The 26,823-nt window shown below is 43.6% G+C and overlaps 1 protein-coding gene across 8 annotated transcripts in view; it reads right to left on the bottom strand.

The window, feature by feature from the left end:
• Positions 1–26,823, bottom strand: part of LOC109919639 (1-phosphatidylinositol 4,5-bisphosphate phosphodiesterase delta-3-like) — a 142,260-nt gene that overhangs the window by 14,070 nt on the left and 101,367 nt on the right. For 7 of the 8 annotated variants that reach the window (XM_048614542.1, XM_048614544.1, XM_048614546.1 and 4 more), the window contains 4 exons: positions 23,533–23,677; positions 20,287–20,439; positions 15,143–15,268; positions 13,420–13,455 (listed from right to left, as the gene is read on the bottom strand). In XM_048614542.1, the coding sequence (XP_048470499.1) occupies positions 13,420–13,455; positions 15,143–15,268; positions 20,287–20,439; positions 23,533–23,677 (460 nt within the window). The remainder of the gene's footprint in view (positions 1–13,419; positions 13,456–15,142; positions 15,269–20,286; positions 20,440–23,532; positions 23,678–26,823) is intronic. The other variant, XM_048614543.1, reaches the window with a different exon arrangement.

Genomic DNA, 26,823 nt, shown 5'->3' on the forward strand with positions numbered 1-26,823 from the left:
AGCAGTAAAACAGGAGCTGAGAGGAAGGATGGGGCAGATTGTGGGCTAAAAAGGAGTTTTATCATTGAGACAGAGAGTATGGCAGAGGTAGTAAGCAAGGAAGAAGATGTTTTGTACGTCAGGGTGAAAGAGGAAGTAGTTGGGACTCTGGGCAGACTAAAATCTGATAAAGACAGGGCATTAGAAATACTGACTAAACATGGATAAGATTGGATAGTTGAAGCTATTATCTGAGTGTTCCTAGCCACTGGCTACTTTGTTGTACAAGGCTATCTGCACTACTTCCCACAAAGTGGAATGTTTGCTACCACAATCTTCTTTTAGGATAGATATCTACAAGGTCCAAGAGTCAGGTGTGGTAGAGGAAAACCACTAGGAAACCTAACATGAAGAGGCTGTTATCTTAAACAAGATGTCATTTGTTGCATATTAACAGCTTGTTTCAAATTACACTGATGTGATAGATATTGTTACAAAAACCACAAGGGAGACCTCAATGATACGGCACAATTCTTTCAAATCCTAAGCTGTACCCCCACTAAGTCCATACGACATCATCATCATGGGTGGTGCTTAAGTCACTTCTCAGCATTAACCCTTTCAGACCATTACACCCTTTTATAATGCCTCCTTAGAGAGGAGAAGTTTAAGAAAGGATTTGTTTGAAATGTTTAAAACCAGGAAAGCTACTCTGTAAATCGAAAGAAATATCCATGCTGTTGGGGCTGCACTCATCCAGGCAAGTGGGGACTATTTCAACACACTCCTGACTTGTGCCTTGTAGATGGACAGACTTTGGGGAGTCATGAGGTGAGTTACTAGCTGCAGGATTCCAAGCCTTTGGCCTGTTCTTGATGCCACTATATTTATATTTTGACGATGCTGCGGCTTTAAAAGGTTATTTCGTTCTGGTGTTTTTTAAAGAGAGATTTTAAGACAGAGGTGACAACCTGTCTAATTGGAAAGCCAGTAAACAACTTGTGAAGTCTTGGGTTTTTTAAAAAGTTGGATCAATAGAAGCAGCCTGAGTGGGTGTGGTCAAGCTCTCACAGAATCGGGATTTTTAGTTTATCTTTCAGCCATTGCTGTTGGGGTCTGGAAGAAGTGGAAACTATTTGTTTTCCCTATCTTGGTTACAGCCAAAAGCTTGGGGTTGTCTGTGTGCTACAGGAGTTGCATGTAAGACAATCTGTTTCCTGAATTTGCCTTTTGCTAAGGGTGTGATTATGGGATATTACTATATTGGAACTGTTAATTAGCAATAGTGACTGTATCTATTATTCTGTTAAATTTTCCAATAGAGTTAAGTCATTCCAATCCCTCCTTTCTTTTTGCTGTATTTTAACTATAGCGGATGAATAAAGCATGTTTTGCTTTAAATCCAGTAGTTTGACCAATCAAATTGCATCAAGAAAGCAACATCACTAAAATAAGAAAAAGCTGTGGTTTAGACTATCTTCTGAATATTTTGGGGGATTTGTTCTGGTCCATAAAAATACAACTAGTTCAGTTCATCATCTGGTCAATAATAACCTTAGGGATGTTGATAGTTGAGGAATCAGTGATGGTAATGCCATTGAATGTCAAGGGACAATGGTTAGATATTCAGATGGTTATATTTTCAGATGGTTAGATGTTCCTTATTGGAGATGGTCATGACTGGCATTTTTGTGGCACAAATGTTACTTGCCATTTGTGAGCCCAAGCTTGGATAGTGTCCAGATTTTGTTGCATTTGAACATGGACTGCTTCAGTATTGGAAGAGTAGTGAATGTTATTGAACATTGTGCAATCACTGGCGAACATCCTTTTGACCTTATAATGGAGGGAAGGTCATTGAAGAAGCTGTTAGAGATAGTTGGGTCAAGGACACTACCTTGAGGAACTCCTACAGAGATGTCCTGGAACTGTGACGACTACCTCCAATAACTGCAAGCATTTTCCTATATGCTAGTTATGATTCCAACCAGCAGAGAATTGGCCCCATGATTCCCATTGATTTAAGTTTTGCAAGGGCTCCTCGGTATAACACACAGATCATATGCAGCCTTGGTGTCAAAGGCTTATCTTCCCTTTAGAATTCAACTCTTTTGTCCATATTTGAACCAAGGCTGTAATGAGGTCAGGAGCTGAGTGGCCCTGGCGGAAGCCAAACTAGGCGTCACTGAGCAGGTTATTGCTGAGAAGGTGCTGCTTGATAGCACTGACACCTTCCATCACTTTACTGATGATCGAGAGTAGACTGATGAGTCAGTAATTGGCCAGGTTCGATTTGTCCTGCTTTTTTGTGGGCAATTTTCCATATTATTAAGTAGATGCCTGTGTTGTAACTGTAGTGGAAGAGCTTGGCCACGGATGTGGCAGGTTCTGGAGCACAAGTCTTCAGTACTACTGCGTGATTGTTATGAGGGCCCATAGCCTTTGCAGTCTCCAGTGTCTTTAACTGTTTCTTGCTATCGCGTGGAATGAATCGAATTGTCTGAAGACTACCATCTGTGGTGCTGGGAATACTGAAGGAGGCTGAGATGGATCATTAACTCAGAACTTCTGGCTGCAGATTGTTGCAAAGTCTTCAGTCTTACCTCTTGCACTGATGTGTTGGGATGTTCCATCATTGTGGAAGAGTTATTATGTGGAGCCTCCTCTTCCAGTGAGTTGTCTAATTGTTCACCACTACTCATGACTGGATATGGCAGGACTGCAGAGCTTAGATCTGGTCCATTAGTTGTGGGATGCTTAGCTCTGTCTATTGCTTGCTGTTTATGCTGTTTGGTATGCAAATGGGTTGCTTCACCAGGCTGACACCTCATTTTCAGGCATGCCCTCCTGTACTCTCTATTGAAGCAGCATTGATCTCCTGCCTTGATGGTAATGATTGAGTGGGGGGTTATGCTGGACCATGAGGTGGAGCTCATTGTGCTGGAGTACAGTTCTGCTAATGTTGATGGCCCACAGCGCCTTATGGACATGCAGAGTTGAGTTGCTATATCTGTTCAAAGTCTGTCCCATTTAGCATGGTGATTGTGCCACACAACACGATGGACAGTATTCTCAATATGAAGGTAGGATTTTATCTCCACAAGGATTATGCCATGGTCACTCTTACCGATAATGTCATGGACAGGTTTATCTGCCATGGGCAGATTGATGAGGATGAAGTCAAGTATATTTTTCCCTCTTGGCGGTTCCCTCACCACCTGCTGCCAATAGCCAATTTAGCAGCATGCTTGATCAGTAGTACTGATAATCTAACTGTAGCCTAACCAATGTTTTATACAGTGCCAGCATAACCTCCCCGCTCTATGGCTTGACATAAAAGGTAAGTATATCACGTGCCTTCTTAACCAATTGAACCATCTGTCCTGATACCTTAAGAGACCAGCAGGCATGTACACTGAGTTCCCACTGATACGCAGTGTTTCCCAGGGTTCTAACATACATCATGTATTCCCTAACCTTGTTTGTCCTGCCCAAGTGCATCACCTCATGTTTATCCACATTGAATTCCATTTATCAATGACCAGCCCATCTGACTAGCCCGTCTATATCCTCTTGTTGTCTAAGGCAATGCTCCTCATTATTAACCACCAATTTTTTGTATCATCTGTGAACTTACTGATCAACCCTCCTCCATTCAAGTCATTTATGGAAATCACAAGAGGGCCTCAACACAGACCCCTGTGGGACCCCACTGGACATAGACTTCTGGTCAGACAACCCCCTCAACAATCAAGCTCTACTTCTTGCCACTCTGTCAACTGTGGATCCAATTTGCCAAATTTCCTTGCATCTAAGGGATCTTACCTTTGCTATCAGTCTTCCATGTGGCACATTATTAAAAACCCTTACTGAAGTCAAGTAGACTACATCAAAAGCATTGCCCTCATCTACACACCTGGTCATCTAGAGTCATAGAGTCATATAGCATGGAAATAGACACTTTGGTCCAACTAGTCCACACCGACCATGTTCCCAAACTAAGCTAGTCCCACCTATCTGCATTTGGCCCATATCCCTCCAAACCTTTCCTTTTCATGTACTTATTCAAATATCTTTTAAACGTTGTAACTGTACCTGCATCTGCCACTTCCTCTGGCAGTTCACTCCACACACTAACAACTCCCTGTGTAAAAAAATTGCCCGTTGTCTCCTTTTTAAATCTTTCTCCTCCCACCTTAAAAATATGCCCCCTAGTTTTGAACTCCCCCACCCAAGAGAAAAGACCTTTGCTATTCATTCATGATTTTATAAACTTCTGGAAGGTCACCCCTCCACCTACAATGCTCCAGTGAAAAAAGTCCCAGCCTATTTTTATGACTCAAACCCTCCACTCCCAGCAACATCCTGGTTAATCTTTTCTGAACCCTCTCCAGTTTAATAGTATCTTTCCTATAACAGGGCGACCAGAACTGCACACTGTCCTCCAGAAGAGGCCTCACCAATGTCCTGTCCAACCCCAACATGACTTCCCAACTTCTATACTCAAAGGTCTCAGCAATGAAAGCATGCATGCTAAATGCCTTCTTAACCATCCTGTCTACCTGTGACGCAAATTTCAAAGTATTAAGTAGCTGAACCCTAGGTCTGTCTGTTCTACAACATGACCAGGGCCCTACCAATCAAATCCGTCAGACATGACCTCCCTTTAACAAAACCATGCTGACTGTTCTTGATTAACCTCTGCCTCTTCAAATGCAGACTAATTCTGTCCCTCAAAATTGCTTCCAATACTTTCCCCATCCCACCGAAGTTAAACTAACTGGTCTATAATTTCCTTGCTTATCCCTTGCTCCTTTCTTGAATAGCAGTACCAGATTGGATGTCCTCCATTTTTCCAGCACCTCTTGAATGCATGCCCAAAGAATAGGTTTAGAAATGTGGGCTTCACATATCTGGATCACTGGATTCTCTTCCAGGACAGGAGGGACCTGTACAGGGTCGGGCTGCACCTAAAATGAACAGGCACCAATATCCTTACAGGGACCTTTTGCTCGTATCACCTGGGAGGGTTCAAACTAGTGCGGCAGTAGGACGGGAATCAGAGCAGCAGGTCAGCATGTGCTAAGAAGACATCATCGAGCCGAGTCAAAGTGAGTGGAGTTCGCCAATTGTGTTGGTTCCCAAACCTGATGGTACTCAACGATTCTGTGTAGATTATTGGGAGGTCAATGCCATGACTAAATCAGACTCATATCCAATTCCAAGGCTGGAGGACTGTGTGGAAAAAGTTGGACAAGCCACTTATATCACAAAGTTGGACTTACTTCGTTGTTACTGGCAAATACCTTTGATGGAGAAAGTGAACGACATTTCTGCATTTGTAACCCCAAATGGTCTGTATCAATTTAAAGTAACACCCTTTGGAATGAAGAATGCACCACCCACATTTCAAAGGCTTATGAGCAGAGTTGTGACAGGAGTGACTAATTGTGCCATCTATATAGATGATTTAGCAATATTCAGCCATTTGTGGACAGATCACATGGCGCATTGGACAGAGCTGTTTGACAGACTACAGAAGGCAAAAGTTGGTCATAAATTTGGCAAAGACTGAATTTGCGAAGCTGGAAGTGACGTTCTTAGGACACAACATCGGACATGGAAGGATGGCACGGAGGACCATGAAGACAAAGGCCATCGAGGAATTTCCAAGACCATCTTTGAAGAAGGAAGTGCTACAATTTTTGGAACTGCGTGGGTTCTGCAGGAAACTTGTATCAAACTTAAGTAGCATGGTGGCACCGCTGACGGATTTGCTGAAGAAGAACACGAAATTTCAGTGGACAGAACAATGCCAGGAAGCAATTGAGAATTTAAAAACCGTGTTAACCACAGCACCAGTTTTAGGCATGTCAAATTTGTTGAAACCCTTTAACGTTGCTATTGACACAAGCGATGTAGGAGTTGGAGCTGTGTTATTGCAGGAGAGTAATTGTGTACACTGATCACAATCTTTTGATATTTTTGGAAAGATTTAAAGACAAGAACAGCAGACTATTTCATTGGAGTCTTACGTTACAAACACTTAATTTACAGATTAAATAAAGGTACTACGGCACTCCTAGCTAATATTCCTGAAGCAAGAATTCGACTAAGGTGTTCCTGACTGGAGAACAGCAGAGAAGGCAAAGGACATTCCAGAAGACTTATCCTGACTGTAATTTCGAGAGATTAGGTTTTAATTTTTTTTTATTAATTTGGTTTTATAAGTGGGACTTTTATCTATTGGAACAGCATACCATCAGTATTTTGTTTTATTCGGGAATAGTTAATAGATAAGGGGAAATTGTTTGGATTGTCAGTTGTTCTGTTAATATGCTAACTGTTAGAATTAGATAAATAAATTGTCATTTGTTGACTATAGAGTGACTGTCAGGAGTTCCTTTCATTTAACCTCCCCTTCATGACAGATTGGGAGGCGAAAGGCAGGTTATACCACTTTTCACACTACCTTTAACAGATTATGAGGTGAGGTGAGCTTCTCCAGGTGTTTCGGGTTTTTAGTTATTCAGGGAAGGGTCGGCCTCTGCTTTGCAACAAAGATAAATGAGTTTAGAGCTTGGATTAATTCATGGGACTACAATGTTGTAGGCATTGCAGAAACATAGTTGAGAGAACGGCAGGACTGATGGCTCAATGTTCCATGGGTTAGATATTTGAGGTGTGATAGAGAGGGATGTAAAAGGGGTAGGGAATTTGTAAGACTGATTAAGGAAAAATATCACTGCTGCATTAAGAGAGGACATCTTAGAGGGCTAATCCAGTGAGGCTATTTGTGTAGAACTCAGGAATAAGAAAGGTGCAATCACTATGATGGAGTTATACTACAGACTTCCCAACAGCCAGTGGAAGATCGAAGAACAGATTTGTAAACAGAACACAGAAAGATGTAAAAACAACAGGGTTGTTGTAGTGGGTGATTTTAACTCCCCCAATATTGACTGGGACTCCCTTAGAGCCAGGAACTTAGATGAGGCAAAAATGCATCCAGGAGGATTTCTTGAAACAATGTAGAAAATAGTCCAACTAGGGAAGGGACCATACTTGGCCTGGTACTGGGGAATGAGCCCAGCCAGGTGATCAAATTTTCAGTGGGTGAGCACTTTGGGTTCGGTGATCATTATTCTGCAAGTTTTAAGATAGTTATGGATAAGGATAAGACTGGTCTTCGGCTGAAAGTGCGAAATTGGGGGAAAGATACAAATGTATTAGGCAGGTACTGGAGAAATCTATAAGAATGATTTAACTTTCCAAACATAGACTGGGACTGCCATAGTGTTAAGGGCTTGGATGGAGAGGAACTTGTTAATGTGCAAGAAAATGTACTGATTCAGTATGTGGATGTACCTACTACAGAAGGTGCAAAATGTCATCTCTTTGGAAATAAGGCAGGCAGGTGACTGAGGTGTCAGTGGGGGAGTACTTCAGGGTCAACGATCATTATTCTATTTGTTTTGCAATAGTTATAAAAAAGTATAGACCTGATCTAAAAGCTAAAGATTTAAGTTGGAATAAGGCCGATTTTGACAGTATTGGCAAGAACTTTCAAAGGTTGATTGGGAAAGGCTATTCACATGTAAAGGGACAGTTAGACAGTGGGAGGCCTTTAAAAATGAGATAACAAGAGAGTCTAGAGACAGTATGTTCCTATTGGTGTGAAGGCCAAGGCTGGTAGGTGTAGGGAATGCTGGATGATTAGAGGAAATTGAGGCTCTGGTCAAAAGAAGGAGGCATATGGCAGGTATAGAGAGTTGGGATCGGGTGAATCCCTAGAGGTGTATAAGGGCAGTTGGGGTACACTTATTCTATAGTATACTAATTTCATTAGTTTTAAAATAGTTATGGAAAAGGATAAACATGATCTAAAAGTTAAAGTTCTAAATTGGAGTATGATGGAATTAGGCAAGAACTTTCAACAGTTGAGTGGGAGACACTATTCGCCGGCAAAGGGATAGTTGGAAAGTGGAAGCTTTTAAAATAATGAGATGACATGAATTCAGAGACAGTTGTGTTTCTGTTAGTGTGAAGGGAAAGGCTGGTTGATGTAGGGAATGCTGGATGACGAGAAAAATTGAGGCTCTGCTCAAGAAAAAGGAGGCATATGTCAGGTATACACAGCTGGGATTGAGTGAATCTCTGGAGGAGTGTAAGGGCAGTAGGAGTATACTTGAGAGGGAAATCAGGAGGGCAAAAAGAGGACATGAAATAATTTGGCAAACAGGGTTAAGGAAAATCCAAAGAGATTCTACAAATACGTTAAGGGCAAAAGAGTAACTAGGAAGTGAACAGGGCCCCTTAGAGATCAGCAAGGCCATCTATGTGTGAACCCACAAGAGATAAGTGAGACACTAACCGAGTATTTCGTGTCAATACCTACTACGGAGAAGGACATGGAAGCTAGAGAACTTGGGGAAATAAATAGAGATATCCTGAAAAGTGTCCATATTACAGAAGAGGGGGTGCTGTCTCAAAGCACATTAAGTTGGATAAATTCCCAGATCCTGATTAGGTGTATCCCAGGACTTTATGGGAAGCTAGGGAAGAGATTGCTGGGTTCCTTGCTGAGGTATTTGTATCATTGATAGCCACAGGTGAGGTGTCAGAAGACTGCGGGTTGGCTAATGTGGTGCCATTATTTAAGAAAGGTGGTAAGGAAAAGCCAGGGGATCGGTGCAGATCGGTGAGCCTAATATCAGTCGGCATGGTGGCTCAGTGGTTAACACTGCCACTTCACAGCACCAGGAACTAGGGTTCAATTCCACCCTCATGTCTGTTTCAAGTTTGCACATTCTCCCAGCATCTTTGTGGGTTTCCTCTGGGTGCTCCGGTTTCATTCCACAGTCCAAAGATGTGCAAGTTAGGGTGGATTGGCCATGCTAAAGTGCTCAAAGTGTCCAGGGATGTGCAGGCTATGTGGATTAGACATGGGAAATGCAGGGTTATAGGGATAGGGTAGGTCTGGGTGTGATGCTCTTCAGAGGGTTTGTGTGGACATAATAGGCTGAATGGTCTACTTCCACACTGTAGGGATTCTATGACCCAGTGGTGGGTAAGCAGGGGATCCTGAGGGACAGGATTTACATGTATTTGGAAAGGCAAGGATTGATTAGGGATGGTCAACATAATCTTGTACATGGGAAATCATGTCTCACTAACTTGATTGAGTTAATTGAAGAAGTGATAAAGAAGATTGATGAAGTCAGAGCAGTAGATGTTGTCTTTATGGACTTCAGCAAGGTGTTTGACAAGGTTCTGCAGGTAGACTGGTTAGAAGGTTAGATCACATGGAATCCAGAAAGAGCGAGCCAATTGGGTACAAAATTTACTCAATTTGGAAAAGAATGGACTTCTTAACATTAGTGAACATGGCTTTGTGTGAAGGCGGTCTTGTCACACACATTTGATTGAATTTTTTGAGGAACTGGCAAAGATGATTGATGTGGGTAGGGCAGTGGATGTTATCTATAAGAACTTTACTAAAGCATTTGATCAGGTGCCGCAAGGTAGGCTGGTCCAGAAGATTAAGACAAATGGGATCCATGGTGAGCTGGTAAGTTGGATACAAATTAGCTTGGTCATAGAAGCCAGTAGGTAGTTCTGGAGTAGTGTTTTCCTGACTGGAGGTCAGTGACCAATGGAATTCTGCAAAGATTAAAGATATAAAGAACAATAGAGCCCACCTTGACTGTGCCAACATGTGATGCCATTCTAAACCAAAAACCTTTTGCTCCTGTACAGTCTGTATCCCTCAATTCCCTACCTATTCATATATCTGTCAAAATGCATCTTAAATGTTGCTATTGTATCTGCTTCCACCACCTCCAGTGGTAGTGCATTCCACGCACTTAGCACCCTCTGTGTAAAGCACTTGCCTCTCATATCTCCTTTAAACTAACCCCTTTTACCTTAAACCTATGTCCCCTAGTAATTGACATGTCTACCTGGGAAAAGGACTCCTCTGGTCCATTCTATTCACGACTCTCATAAGTTTGTAAACTTCTATCTTTTGTAAGCTATTTTGTCACTCCTCATTGTCCAATCTCTTCTCATAGCTAATACTCTTCAAATCAGGCATTCCCCTTCTTTCTGAAGAACAGTCCCAACCTGAAACATCAACTTTCCTGCTCCTCTGATGCTGCCTAACCTGCTGTGTTCCTCCAGCTCCACACTTTGTTATCTCTGACTCCAGCATCTGCAGTTCTTGCTATCTCACTCCACTTTCATTTCCACATTCTGATCCGATGAGGGCTCCTTCAGAAATGCAGATATGTTTCCATTCTGACAATTCTTCTGTTGGACAGAACTGTCAAAAGGAAAGCAAACCTAACTCCCTTTCCACAGCAGTCAGCTGTTATTTTCTGAAATCTAAAGGTACAGACTCAGAGCCACTTTGACAGGTAAGTGCGATGTTGGGGTGCTGGATGGGTACCGTGATAGGTGGGTGGGATGTGAGGGTCCAAGGTGAGTAGATCCCTGTTGGGAAGGGTGCATGCTGGAGATGGACTAGAGTGCAAGGGATAGGGCGCCAGATGGGTACAGCATAGGGTTCCGGGTGGTTAGGATACCAAGTGGGAAGAGGGTATGGTGCCAAGTGGGTAGGGTGACAAGGTGGCAAGGTAAGTGATTGGGGGCAGGTCAGGATGGGTGGGACAAATTCGGTGTGGTGGTTGTCAAGTCTGGGGCAGTTGGGTCAGATCTGGAGTCAGGGGTCGGGTGTGAGGTCATGTTGGCGCTCGGGGTGTCAGGTCAGGTCTTGCCAAGGGGGCGTATGGGTAGCAAATTGGGATGAGTCCAATGGTAGGTAGGGAGTCAGATCTAGACCAGTCTGGCAGTGTGGGTATGTCTAGTCAGCTCTAGTGGGTGGGTATCAGGCAGGCTGGGTTGGGTCCAGTAGTGAGATGGGGGCTGGCTGTGTGTGTGTGTGTGTGTGTTGATAGTTGGGTGGGGGCGTGGGGTTAAGTATGATTAGGCGGAACAAACTAGGTATTTAATCGTCTAACTTCTCCTGAGTAACTATTTCACTTAATTTTATTGGGACCTTCCAAATTCTCCAATTTAACATGCTGACTTTTGGAGGATTCCAGATTATAAATTGCTCAGCAGAATCTTCAACTTTCTGTGAAATTCCCTTGGAGTGTGCCACATTGGGATTCCCCCTAGCTCAATTCCCATCTATGCTGGAATAACAACAGACTTGCCGTCAGAAAGTCCAGGCATAGAGACTCCCTAGATCATACCCTCAAACCACCCCTCCCCCACCCACTACAACCCACTCGAAAAAGGAAGCCAAAATATAGCAAATGCTGGAAATCTGTGATAAAAGCTTAAAATGCTGGAGACACTGAGCAGCACCGACAGCCTCTCTGTAGGAGCATGGATTAATGAGTCAGGTTGATGGGCAGTTCAAATAATAGGTTATAGACCTGTGACTTTCACTGTATCTCTTTTACATTGTTGTTACCTCATCTGCTGAATATTTCCAGCAGGACAACCCAGCGCATCAGTGCAAATGATAAAGTTAAAGCATTTGCAGCAATCTGCAGCCAAAAATGCCAAGTGGATGATCCATCTCGGCCTCCTCCCATGGTCCTCAACATCAGAGATACCAGTTTGAAACCAATGCGATTCACTCCACATGATATTCAGAAATAGTTGGAGACACTGAATACTGCAAAGGCTATGGGCCCTGAACACATCTGGCAATAGTACTGAAAACTTGTGCTCCAGAACTTGCTGCACCCCTGGCCAAGCTGTTCCAGTACAATTACAACACTGGCATCTACCCAACAATGTGGAAAATTGCCCAGGTATGTCCTGTACATAAAAATCAGAACAAATCCAACCCAAACAGTCATTGCCCCATCAATCTATTCTCGATCATCAGTAAAGTGATGGAAGGTGTCATCAACAGTGCTATCAAACAACACCTCCTCAGCAATAACCTGCTCAGTGACGCCCAGTTTGGGTTCCTCTAGGGCTGCTCAGCTCTTGACCTCATTACAGCCCTTGGCTCAGACATGGACAAAAAAGAGCTGAATTCCAGAGGTGAGATGAGAGACACCCCTTGATATCAAGGCCACATTCGTCCAAATATAGCAGCAAGAAGCTCTAACAAAACTGGAATCAACAGAAACTGGTGAAAACTCTCCAGAGATTGGAGTTGTACTTGGCACATAGGAACATGATTGTGATGTCTGGAGATAAGTCATCTCAGCTCCAGGTCATCTCAGTAGGAGTTCCTCAGGGCAGTGTCCTAGACCCAACCATCTTCAGCTGATTCATCAATGACCTTCCCTCCATAATTAGGTCAAAGGTGGGCATGTTTGCTGATGATTGCACAATGCTCACCAGCATCCACAAGTCCTCAGATACAGAAGCAGTCCTAGTTCAAATGCAACAAGACCTGAACAATATCTAGGCGTGGACTAACAAGCAGCAAGTAACATTTGTGCTACACAAGTGCCAGGCAATGACCATCTCCAACAAGAAAATTCAAATATCTCCTCTTGACATTTAATGGTGTTGCCATCACTGAATCCCCCACTATCAACAGCCTGGGCAGAAACTGAACTGGACTAGCCATATAAATATAGCGGCTGCGACAGCAGGTCAGTCTCCAGGAATCCTGTGATGAGTAACTTATCTCCCGTCTTCTCAGTATCATCTACAAAGTACAAGTCGGGAGTTTGATGGAATATTTCCCACTTGCCTAGTTACATGCCGTTCCACAATACTCAAGAAACTCAACAACATCCAGAACAAAACCGGCCTCTTGATTGGCATCACATCAAACATTCTCAGCATTCACTCTCTAGAAATTCACCAAGACCCTTTGCAAATCCACAACCTCTACCACCGAGAAGATCAAGGGCAGCAGAGATATGGGATCACATCTATCTGCAAATTCTCCTCTAAGCAACACACTGTCCTGACTTGGAAATATTTTGCTGTTTCTTTTCTGGGTCAAAATCCTGGAACTCCCTTCCTAATAGCAGTGTGGGTGTGCCTACACCTTAAGATCTGCAGGATTCAAGGTGGTTACTTACCATCACCTTCTCCAAGGAAATTAGGGACGGGCAATAAATGCTGACCCAGGCAACAATACCCACATTCTTCAAAATAATTAATGGTGCTATTCACCAGGGGGCAGTGTGTTTGCAGCCATGCTCCCTCAGTATAACAATCACAGAATCAATAGCTGTTGTGGGGCAGAAGGAAGCCATTCAACCCACATGTCCCTACTGGCTTTCTGAGCAGCTAAATTACTGACATTCTCCTGCCTTTTCCCCTTAGCTTTGCTGGAAGTTACAAAGAGAGGGACAACTAAGCTTTCCAGACTGATATTCATGTAGATTTATTTGTCCTCAAGTGGTCGACAGGCAGAACTAGGATCTCACGGGAACGTCAGAAAAGACAGACCTGTTTGTTGTTTGCTGGTTCCGGGGAAAGCAGGCTCTGCAAAGGGGAACCAAAGCAGGAATAAAGTAAATGCTTTTAGAATACAACACAAGAACCACTGAAGGTCAACACCCTATTCATTATCAACATTCCACACACAAAAAAAACATTTCCAGTTAGGGCAGATAATTCATAGCAGGGTTACTGACTAGAACAGCTTCCAGAGGATGTGTCATTGCACTTTCTCAGATCCAAGAATAACTCACGCTCCCAAATGTAGACCAGGCCAATGTCAACAAGAGCAGGGCCTGTCTGGGTCCCTCATCAATTGACGGAAAGATCTAAAAAGAAGCAGGAATGTAATGCAAGCTCTAACAATTGATTACTGTATTCTGTCTCTTATTGACAACTCCTCACACCTTCCCCTATATTTTACAGTGTTGGATATAGCTCAAGGGAGGCACTTTCATCTCTGAGTCAAATGATTATGGTTCAAAATTCGGATGAGTAATTAATCTGAGGCCGAGTCTACTTTCTCAGGATGGTGTTAAATATCTTTAGGCCATCATTTAAATTAAGAGCAGGGAAATTCTCCCTGATGTCCTGATGAATAATTGTTCCTCAGCCTCACTGAAGGTAGGTGGCCGGGTGTTTTATCTCACTGCGGTCTTGGTTGCTTTGAATCCTGTTTTATTAAGAATGACTACATTTAAAAACTATTTCATTGGTGTAAAAAACAGGACTTCCCTTAGGTTGTGAACGATCATACATAACTACAGGTTCTTTGCACCATACATCAGAATCATTGAATAGTTACAACAGTCAGCCTCTCATGTCTGTTCCAGCTCTCTGCAGGAGCAACTTGTGAGTCTCACGTCCCCACCTTTCCTGAGCAGCACTAGAACACTTTCTCTTTAGATAATTATCCGATTCTCATTTAAAAGCTATGACTGAATTAGCTATCAGCACTTTCTCAGGCAGTGCATTTGTGACATCATTTGACCTGGAAGCAATGCAGTCAAGAAAATTTTAAATTTACTTCAAATGCCCATGAATCTGTAACTGTTTCGGAAAATGTTTCAAAGAAATTTTTAAGAATCTGCATCAATCATAAAAATTAAACTTTTCTTGGAAAATAAGGACTAATGGCCTATGTGACGTGGTGGCCCTTGGCCTAAACTGAAAGGAGTACCACAGATGAAACAGAACATGTCTATACACAGAGAAGTGTCAACTATATTGCTGTGGGTCTGGAGTCATATGTACACCAGACCAGGTAAGCATGGCAGCAGATTTCCTTCCCTAAAGGATATTGGTTAACTAAACGGATTCTTTAGACAAACTTTTTTTTTAATTTTAAATGTTTTATCTCATTCAAATTTCACCCTCTGACATGATGGAGTTCAAACTCATGTTCCCCAAAACATCAGATGGTGACTCTTGATTATTAATTCACTGACAACCACATTATGTTACTGCCTCCCCTAAATCTGACCAAATGAATGTTATGTCTTGACTGAGAAAATAATGAGCTTTTCACTTATTGGGTCATGCCTCAGTAGGATCTTGTGTAACATTACCTGATACACCCAACTGGATATCCATTCATATTCAAATATTATAGAAACTTCACAGAGTAACTGATGAGAGGGTGAGTTAGGGTTAAATTCATCTTGTTTGGAGCTGCAGTGAATTGCAGAATCATTACACATGGTCGCTACAACAGTGGTCCTGCCCAGGGTACCTTTTTGTTTTTTTCTCCATTGTTCATATTCTCATCATCCTCATCCTCTGGTGTTTCCTCCTGATCCACTGAGGGTCCAGAGCCATTGAACCTCTTCCCTTTTATCAGTATTTTGCCTTTGAGTTTCTGCAAAAGAAAATCAGAGGATTGTATTGGGCTTTTGAGGAGGTTTTGACACCAGTTTTGTGAGTCACCTGGGAAATGCTATTCCGGTCAATGAGCTGAGTTTTCACAATTAAACAGTTGGGCTAAACTGATTAAGGACCAGACATCTCTACATTTCTACAGCGCTTTAGAATTGCAGTCTCTGTTATAATACGGGATGCCACAACCAGCAATGACCTAAGAGCCAGATAACCTGCAATATTTCAACAGCAATGCCTCTACCCATCAGCACTCTCTTCTTGCAAAGTATAAGGCATTTTCCCTTTACTTTGGTATTTCTTATGAATTGTCCTGGTAGGTGCAAAGCACAAAATTTTGATAAAATGTCTTTATTTAGGTAGAGCTAGTATTCGAGATGTTGGCTAAGGGACAAATATTGGTTGGGACACCAGAAATAACTACCTGGTTCTTATTTGAAGCAGTATCAAATGATTTTTTATAGGTTCCTGAAAGAATCCATTAGGCTTTTTGCCCGATGACGAAATAGCTTGGCCCTCACAATTAAATAGATCAGGTCCCAAGATTAAATAGCTTATCTGCTTTTTACCATTGGTTGACCCTCAAGACTACATATCGGGATGAAATCTGGTGAGCTCCTCCTCAGTATCATGGCCTCATCTAGCACGGGTAGGTCTAGCCTTGATAAAATTATGGCTCCAGATCCAGGGGGAGACTTTAACAGAAGTTACCATCCCTCACCTTGGACCGCACCTGTTTTGGCCTGATGTCACGAAAACTGCAGCCATCCTTGTTCTCGAGCTTCCTGTGTTCCTGTAGCAGTGGTCATCAGGACATAGAGATTGACAGCACAGAACAGGGGAGGGAATAGCCTAGTGGTATTATCGCGGGACTGTTAATCCAGAGACCCAGGTAATGTTCTGTGAACCCGGGTTTGAATCCTGCCATGGCAGCTGGTGGAATTTGAATTCATTAATATCTGGAATTACGAGTTTACTGACAACCATGAATCAATTGCCTATTGTTGGGAAAAACCCATCTGGTTCACTAATGACCTTTAGGGAAAGAAACAGCCAGTCTTATCTGTTCTGGCCTACATGTGACTCCAGACCCACAGCAATGTGGTTGACTCATAATTGGCCTCTGGGCACTTAGGGATGGGCAATAAATGCTGGCCTGACCAGCGATACCCTCATCCTGTGAATGAAAAGGTCCTTTAGCCAATCGTGTCAGCACCAAAGAAGAACAACCACCTAACTATTCTAATCCCATTTTTCAGCTCTTGTTCCATTGCCTTGTATGCCTTGCCTTTGCAAATGCCTATCTAAATACTTCTTCAATGATATCAGCGTTTCCACCTCTACAATCCTTTGAGGCAGTGAGTTCCAGATTCCAACCATGCTCTGAGTGAAAAAGTTTTTCCTCACATCTCCTCTAAACCTCCTGCCCTTTACCTTAAATTTATGCCCCTGCCAATGATCCCTCCATCAAGGGGAAAAGTTTCTTCCTGCCTACCTTATCTCTGTCCCTCATTATTTTGTACATCTCAAGTACGTTCCCTCTCAATCTCCTCTGCTCCAAGGCAAACAACCTGAGTCTGACCAATCACTCTTCATAACTGAAACTCTCGAGGCCAGGCAACATCCTGGTAAATCTCCTCTGCACCCTCTCCAGAGCTACCACTTCCTCCTTTAATACGGGTGCCAGAAAAGCACACAATACCCTAACTGTGACCTAACCAACATTGTGTACAGTCCCAGTATAACCTCCCTGCATTAAACTCTATGCCTTGGTCAATTGTACCATATGCCTCCTTGACCACTTTATCCACCTGTCCTTGGTGCTTCCCAGGTTCATAAGTGATGTGGGCAGTGATGTTATTTATATACTTGGGTTAGTGCCTGGTACCTATGAGGTCAGCAAAGACACCAGACCTTCTGAGCTGCCATCCTGACACCCTGCCAGACTTAAACCATGCCATGATTTACAGTCATTCATCCTAAAACCATTATTCGCCAACACGGCCAAAGGAAATACAAGGGAAATTATTACGCATCTTCCAGGGAGGATGTGGTAGTTAACCTTCAAAAGGATCAATTACTTTCTTTTCTACACAGTTGACCCTTTCTGAAGCCTAAGACAGTGCCTGGAAGTACTTCCAGAATGGACCCCATGAGCCGTTAACGTAGAAACCCCTCTCCTGAAATTCAGATAAAGTGGTCCAGCCTGTGAGACTTCTCACTGCAGTTGTACACAGCCTTGGTGAGACCATACATGGAGCATCATGTGCAGTTTTGGTCTCCTTATCTGAGAATGATGTTTTGGCTATGGAGGGAGGGCAGTAAAGGCTGATTCCTAGAATGGCAGGACGGACATACAAAGTGCAAACTGGATTAGATTTTTGATTTTTATTCATTCATGGGATAAGGGCGTCACTGGTGAGGCAGCATTTATTGCCTATCCCTAATTGCCCAGAGGGCAGTTATGAGTCAACCCCATTGCTGTGGATCTGGAGTCACATGTAGGCCAGACCAGGCAAGGATACTAGTTTCCTTCCCTAAAGGACATTAGTGAACCAGATGGGTTTTCCCCAACAATCGGCAATGGATTTATGGTCATCATTAGACTCTTAATTCCAGATATTTATTGAATTCAATTTCCACCATCTGCCATGGCGAGATTCAAACCTAGGTCCCCAGAACATTATCTGGGTCTCTGGATTAACAGTCCAGTGATAATACGACTAGGCCATCGCCTGCCCTTATAGGGCTACCTTCACTGGAGTTTAGAAAATTGAAGGGGATTTCATAGAAATCTATAAAATTCTAACAGGATTAGTCAGGTTAAACACAGGAAGGATGTTCCTGATCAGTGGGAAGTCCAAAATCAGCATTTTGAGTAGACTGTTTAGGATTGAAATGGGGCGAAATTTCTTCACCCAGCGTGGTGAGCCTGTGGAACTCTTCGCAACAGAAAGTGATTGAGGCCAAAACATTGAATGATTTCAAGAAGGAATTAGGTATAGGTCTTAGGGCTAAAGGGATCAAGGTGCATGAGGAGAAAGTGGAAGCAGGGTACTGAGTTGGACGTTCAGCCACGGCCATATTGAATGACACAGCAGGCTTGAAGGGATTAATGGCCTATTTCTGCTTCCTTTACAGCAACCTTTATTTTAACTGGCACCTTATTAACCAGCACTCTTGATAAACTGGCACAACGTTATAAATACCACAAACTGCTGCAACGTCTGTGTATTTATGCTATAAATAAAGTAAAACAGTATTGTGTATACTCCCTGCATTATGTTTCTACTACTTACTGTGTGTTTTTCCATTGATTTTAGGAGGTGTTGATGTTTTTACATAGGCTTTTTGCAGGGATATTGATGTCTCAAACTTTCGCTTAATCAGGGTTTGCTGCGGTTATGTGTACTTGTTGATCATCCTGATTATTTGATCAACCGACACACTCCTGGTTCCATAGCAGCTAATAAAACATTTGCTGTACTATGTCTCTAGAGACGTCTTCTGCCCCACAGCACATGACCTGCCAGTTCTAAATGACCCATCATATTCCGCACCACTACTGCCAGCCCCTCCAGTCCAGCCATTGCTAACTCAGCCACATCCATCAATCCCACCACCCATCCAGGTCAAATAGGTCCTTTGTTACTCAATTGGATAATCAGTCGAACAATCTATTAAACCATTTAGGGGCTTTACTCGAGAGTCTTGTCTCGAGCGTCACATTAGGACTAGCCAAGGTCTGAATATTGGGGAAAACACCTATGCAACTGCAGCCCAGCAACGAGCAGGAATGCTGACCTTACTATTCCGTCTCTTGGATAACCACATGACACCAATGACTATCCTACTTCTGCCCTGAAGGACACCAGTGCACAATTCATGTAACTGTTGCTTGTAATGCCTTGAGGTATAAGTGAAGTTTGAACTGACTGAAGTCTTTTAATGGAAATCTGGTACAAGTCACAGGTCTAATATTTCACACCATTTGCTACTCCACTTCAAAGGTGTCAAGCAGTGCGTAAGTTGAAACTTAGTCATATTCTAGCTGCAAGTGGAATGGTGAGGTATAATGTTTCAGTCCTGTGCACGCTACTGCCACTTGCATGGAAATCCAGGTTAGAGTTATCGTGATGGAATTTACAGTCAGCAGTCTGCAATATTTTTGTAAAGTCACAATGTGGTTCCCACAAATGCCTAAGCATTGAGGGAACAAATCAGTCCCTGCTCACTGTTTGAAGTTGTTCTGATCTGTCTGCTGCACTGGGTCTGAATTATCCTTATCAATGTTATGGGTCAGTTTCAACATCTCTGTGACTGACAGTGTGTCAACCAGAAAGGAGATTCAGGTGCCTCAGTGAATTCAGAGGAGCACAGAAACTAGCTTCTGTCTGTGCTGGCTCATCAAAAGAGCTGTCCAATTGTTTTTTTTTAATTCACTCATCAGAAGTGGGCTGGGCCAGCATGTATTGCCTGGCCTTAGATGCCCTGGAGGAGAAAGTGGTGGTGAGTTGCCTTCTTGAGCCTCTGCAGTCCACATGCTATAGAAAAAGGATTCCTCTTTCTAACTGATAAATTTGTGCAGCATGTACCAGGTGACCTTGAATACTTCCTTGAGCTGCAGTCCCATCTGATCTGGTCATTTCAGCCAGTGGTTCTCTAAAGCAACTAGTTGTAACTGGAGCTGAATTTATCCTCCTTCAAAATCAAGACAAACTGGTGGTAAACACTCGACTTTGTTGTCTGGATCACAGGTAAGGTAGATAAGGACAATAAATTTCCTTCCCCAAAAGGTGCTAGTGAACCAGATGGGCTTTTACAAAAATCAACATAGTTTCATGATCATCATTAGACTTTTAATTCCAAATATTTTTGGATACAAATTTGAACCTGGGTCCCCAGATTACTAGTTTAGTGATAGTAGCACTTGGTTATCACCTTCCCCTTGCAAGGTCATTACACAGTGAGATATGACAAAGTGAATGGCCACACAGTTACCTCGGGTGACGGAAGTTTACTCAGGACTTTGCCATCGAGTGGTGCAGTTACCAGCATTTCACCGAGGATTTCCTTTAAATGCCGGGCCATGACTGTCTGCTGCTCCACTCCACAGTGATTCTCCAGGGACAGAATGACGGGATACGGAGAGACCTGGGGAGATAATTCAAGAGGATCCCATACATCAGCCAACCATAGGCAACTCCAGAAAGCTCTGAATGTTTATTTGGCAAATAAATTTAACAAGAAACATCTGAAATTTGGTTATACTCCAGGACAGGAAACGGCTTCATAATTCTCATTATGTGATAAACATAAAATCTTTTTGCATTTCATTTCTGCCATTAGCAACTTTGCTTAGACATATAATTGGATCTTTCAATTATTCAGTACAATAAATGTGTGATTGTACAGTGGGTGTGCGTTTCTACAATGGGTCTATTTGTACAGTGGATATGTATGTTGGGCACGTGATTGTACAGTGAGTGTGTACAGTGGCCATGTAGAGCAGGTATGAACAGTCAGTGTGTACGTTGGGCACATGATTGTAGAATAAGTGCATACAGTAGGTATTTACAGTGGGTCTAGTTCAGTTTAGGAAACCTGGTCAGCACGGACAAGTTGGGCCGACAGGCCTTCCGTGCTGTACGCCTCTTTGGGTGTGTGATTGTACAGTGAGTGTGCACAGTAGGTGTGATCATTTTTGTATGGTAGGCGTGTAATTGAAAGTTGTGTTTGACTGTACAGTAGGTGTGACTGTATAGGGGTACATGACGATTCAGTGGGTGTAATTGCACAGTGGTGTGTGATTGCATGATGTGTGACTGTACATTGGGTGTGTGACGGTACAGTGGGGTGTGACTGTACAGTTGGCATATGACTGTACAATGAGTGTGACCATATGGGGCTGTGTGACTGTACAATGGTCTGTGACTATACAGTGTGCACTGTGACTAATGAGATCAATGTGCTCAATATTAACCCCCTTTGTCCGGTGTTAATGGGGTGGCAATGGTTTCAGCATGGGGCTGATGACCTCACCACCTGTCATAATCGATAATGTGATTGGACCTGGTCTGAATGAGGTGACACTGGGTCCCCAAATCCTCCCTGTTTCAGGGTCAGATCCATTTAACTTTGGTTTGGGATCCAAGAACATAAACAGAATATAAATTTAAGTCATAGGAAACTGGCTTAGCCTAATGCAGTGCTTGCTCATCTTGCCCCATTGGTTATATGGGGAAGTGACAGATATCTGGCTGCATTTTAGATTTTAAATAGCCTGCAGTCAATTTTCATTTTAATAAAAACAATGTTTAAATTGTCTGGCAGCAGTTATCGGTCAGTTTTTTAATGCAGGAAATAGGCTTTATTCAGATCCAACACCCTCTTGTTTCCTGTTCTTTGAGCAATTTACTGAGATTGCAATCTTTGAATAAGTTCACACATCCTCCTGCTCAAAGTCTGGCTTGTCACGGGCACCAGTCCAGCAGAATGCCTGGGGCAGAGGCAGGGACTGTGTCAGGGTCAGGAGGATCCCATGGACTGGGTCAGTAGCAGGGGGATCCCGGGAACTGGGTTAGAAGCAGGGAGTTCTCGGGGACTGGGTTAGAAGCAGGGGGTTCTCGGGGACTGGGTTAGAAGCAGGGACTGGGTTAGAAGCAGGGGTTTCTCAGGATTTCAGTCAGCAGCAAGGGGATCTTGGGATCTGGGTGGTCAGAAGTGGGATCTCGGGGGCTGAGTCAGCAGAAGGGGTTCCTGGGGACTTGGTCAGCAGCAGAAGGGGGGTCTCAGGAACAGGGTCAGCAGCAGGAGGGGGGGTCTCAGGAACAGGGTCAGCAGCAGGAGGGGGTCTCGGGGACTCGGTGCGCAGCAGGAAGGGTCTTGGGGACTAGGTCAACAGCAGAAGTGGATCCTGGGGACTGGATCAGCAGCAGGAGGGGGATCCTGGGGACTGTGTCAGCAGCAGGAGGGGGTCTCGGGGCCTAGGTCAGCAGCAGGAGGGGGTCTCAGGGACTAGGTCGGCAGCAGGTACATGTAGGAAGGCTGGTGAGCAGATGTTGTGACATCAGTGTGGCACCAGGCCATGTGATACCTCTTGTATAAAGGTTCCAGATCCAGCACGAAGAGGAAAGTCACTGAAATCAACCAGCTTGATCCTCATCTGTGCAAAAGCCTGTGGTAGAGCTGTAGTGTACAGTGCCCCATGAATTAACCTTCTGATACTTGTTCTCAATGAGAACCAGTCCCAGTGTTAATATACCAGAGTCCACCAAACTCCAGAGAACACATCAGGCAGTAGCTAATAGACTTCAAACTTCAAGCTACTGCATCAGCAGCAGCAACCCTCCCTGCCAGCATGATGTGGTCACAAATGAAAGAAGACATTCGATCCGGGAGCAGGGGAAGTTCAGATGAGAGCGGAAGTTCAAGCAAGAGAGGGAGATCACAATAGAAGGAATAACTGAGAGAGAGAGAGACAGAGAGTGAAATCAGTACAATAGAGAGGCATCAGGAGAAAGGAGGGATCACAGGACAGAAGAGACTAGGATTGGGGGAAGTGGAGAGTGAATATGAAATTGGGAGGAACAGGTATAGATTGATAGAGAGATAGAGGGATCAGGAGAGAGGCAGCCCAATAAATAGGGTAATGGGTGGGGATGGAGAGGCCCCTGAAAGCAGGCTCTACCTCACCTTGTCCCCTGAGCAGTTAAAGCTTCTGGGCTTCTCACATAGCGGAGAGCTCCCCTCTGCCATTGGGATAAAGGGTCAGCAAACTGTTGGATCAGGCCCTCAATTAGCTCAAAACAGGGACATCTATGCCTTCCCCATCTCCCTCAAAATTTCAAACTGGGGAGGGGCTGGTTAGTGATGGATTCTCCAGACTCTGGATTTTACTTGTCCCCAGCTCCACCCTTCAAACCCAGAGGCAGGGGATCGTGTAAAATCCAACATCTTAGAAACGCTGCTTACCTTCATTTCTCTTACTTAATAGATCTTGCACTGTCTTGAAAGACCCAATCACCCACAACATCTCAGGACTTTTGGAAGAGTGTTCCCAAATAGTACACGTTCTGTAAAGATGTGTTTCCTCATCTTTCACAGATTGGTCTAGTTCAAGGTTGAAAATTATACCACTTTTTCTGATTCCCCAACAAGTTGGGTTTACTCCGGTCACTGGGAATGATCCCTATTGTCAGACTCTATCAACAGACTCTATCATCAGAATGATTCCAGTGCACTCACCGTGAAGGCATAATCCCGGATGGTTCGGATAACGTCTTTGAAGAGGATTTTTGAGGTGAGCGTGTATCCATGGTAGATGATTGGCTCCCCATTTGGTCCTTCCCAGCAGTCCAGCTCCACACAGCGGCAGCCTCTCAGAAGAGCTCTGAAAACACCCAGAGTCACAGGTCAGACGTGAAATAGGGTAAGGCCTCTCACAGTTATTACCATCTTCTCATTTTAATGTGCTATTCATTTTACAAAGTTCTGGATCAATTGTTGGCTGTTTGCATAAGATTAAAGACAAAACAAACTGCTGACCTTTCAAAAATTTCAGCAATTTTTCAGTTCATTGTTCTCATTTTGTTTCATTCATTCACAGCATGTGGGATCGCTGGCTGGGCCAGCATTTATCACCCATCCCTAATTACTCTTGTAAAAGTGGTAGCATGTTGCTAATTTGAACTGCTGCAGTCCATGTGCTGTAGGCAGACGAACCAATGCGGTTAAGGAAGGAGTTCCAGGATTTAGTTCCAGCAACACTGAAGGAATGGCGATATATTTCCAAGTCAGGGTGGTGAGTGACTTGGTGGGGAACTTGCAGGAGGTGGTGTTCCTAGATATTTGCTGCCCTTGCCCTTCTAGATGGAAGTGCTTGTTGGTTAGGAAGGTGTTGCCTAAGATGTATTGGTGAATTTCTGCAGTGCATCTTGTAGACAGAACACATAGTTGCTTCAATCCTTTGATTGTGGATGGAGTGAATGTTGAAGGTGGTGGACGGGGAGCCAATCAAACTGATTGTTTTGTCCTGGATGATGTCAAGTGTATCGATAACTATGAAATCATTGTCAACTGTAAAATTCATCACTAGTCCCCTTTAGGGAAGGAAAATCTACCATCCTCTCCTAGTCGAACTTACTTGTGCCTCCAGAGCCAAGTGATTGATTCTTAAATATGCTCTGAAATGGCACAAGCACGATCAGTTGTATCAAGCTACTACCACATCTGCAAAAAGGAATGGAACTCGATTGTCCACTAGCATTGACCACAACACCAGAAAACACCAATGGCTCATCTGTCAGGCCTCCTTACTAACACCTGGGTCTGTCCCACAGACTAGTCAAGCAACTGCCTGAAATAGTCAATCTCATGGAATCACACCTTCCAAGCAATGTGTAAGACACCACGAACCCACCAACAGGACAGGCTCACCCGATACGATGTATATCGGCACTGACTCCAAACCACATGAAGTCTCACGCCATCAGGTCAAATCTGGACAAGGAGACCTCCTATTGATTACCACCTACTGCCCTGTCCCATTTGGCTGATTGGTCAGTATTCCTCATGCTGAACAGCACCCAGAGGATGCACTGAGGGTGGCAAAGACATAGAATGTACTCTAGGTGGTGTACTTCAATGGCTTGGTGGCCCCACTGTAATTTCACATTTATTAACTAAATTCACACGACCATCTGTTGAGGTGGGATTCAAATCCACTTCTCCAGAGCATTAACCTGGGACTCTGGATTTTTTGTCCAATGACAGTACCACAATTCACCACCATCCCTTGAGGATCCACAGCTGCTCCCTTCTGTTGGAGTAACAGCTTTCCCTCTGCCTATTTTGTGATCCTCTGAAGAGTTCATTGAGGCATTCAGCACAGGTTCACTATGGGCAACAACCCAACTGTTCCAATCCACTCTGTTGCCTTCCAGCCTGTTGCTTCCAATCTACTGGCGGGGAGCTAATCCTGACAGTCTTCTTCCTATCTAGCTCCCTCCTCCGACTGCTGATCCTCTACCAGTGGATCAATGCTCGCTTCCCCTCAACAGACCTCCCTCTAGATGGTCCACTCATTTGTGAACAAGGTCCTTGCCATCTATACACTTATTGAGGATGATTAACAGAAACTTGGTTGAGGGGGTATGACATCTCACCCCTGACAATGTGTCCACCTGGCTACATTTTTCATCCCATTAAGGCAATCATAGTGAGGTTTCTCATTAACTCACACCTGGACCCCACTTCTGCTCCTCTGCCATCTCCTTTCCCTTTAAGCATCTCACCTTGTTCTTTCATGCTTAGCTCCATAGATATTCCTCATTCTCTCTCACTCTCCCAAGTACAATGAAACATGTTCCCACTGAGATTTCTTCTCTGCGTTCCTTCCTCAGCCCCTAACCCAAATGACTTTACATTCTCAGTGATTTCAACCTCCATCTCAACTCATCCAACTCTCCCTCCTCTCATTTCACTGCCCTCTGAGCATCTTAAAATCTCTCTCTCTCTCTGCATGAAAATGCCCCAAACCACATTCACATTCCCCCTCCTTGACCTTACCATCTCACATGGTTTCACTGCTCCCATAGCTTCAATTGGAGATAAGGCCATTTTTGATCACTTACATCACTCTCCTGCCATATTCCCTCGCAGTCCCCAAACCGATCTCCTTATGCCTCGACTTCACAGGAAAAATCTATCACTTAATTCACTTGCAGTGTCACTTTCAAAATCCCAACTACGGTATCTAACCATTGGCCCTCTATTTGCCACAACATTTCTGGAGCTACCGATTTACTTAACCACATCCAGTCTCCAACAAAAATGTTATAACATAAATCACCAATCATTTCACCAAACAATAGCCGAAAGATTCTCATAAAATAATAACATCCATTGCTGGCATCTAGTTACATTATTGTGTGATATATACACAGCATGAGTCATTAACAATAATAGAATCATTTGTTCTCCCCTCTGTCCCACCGCCCCCCACCCCCAACACCGTTGTATAAGGTAATGGTTTTGAATAGGTTAATGTTGGAGATTGTGTTGAGGTCCACCCAATCTGACAGTCTTGGACGGGGTATAAGGAGTCCAATTCCAGATCCTGACTCCCCTAGCTCCTGACAGTTGTAGTAATTGTCTCTAACTAGCTAATGCAACCTAGCACTCATTGCTATCATGTAATAAACTACATCCTGTGGTTAAGACAGGTTCTTTATCTTATGAAGACTCTCCAGTAGTCCATCCTCTATCAATATTAACCAAACCGGATCTTAGACACAGTATAGAAAAGTAGCAACGGGTTCTTGTAGAACACTGTTAGTGCCTCTACCTCTGAGTCAGGAGGTCTAGATTCAAGTCCTACTTGGTGTGTCATGTCTGAACAGGTTGATTAAAAATGATCTAAAAGAACTAGAGGCAATATTAAGAAAATGCTTTAAAGGAGTAGTAGGGTGACAACTCTGTACCACAACCAATAGTCGGTAGTAACAAAAACAGAAATTGCCAGTAGTGGTCAGGTCT

Source organism: Rhincodon typus, chromosome 30, assembly GCF_021869965.1.
Source record: "Rhincodon typus isolate 14 chromosome 30, sRhiTyp1.1, whole genome shotgun sequence".
Taxonomy (NCBI): domain Eukaryota; kingdom Metazoa; phylum Chordata; class Chondrichthyes; order Orectolobiformes; family Rhincodontidae; genus Rhincodon; species Rhincodon typus.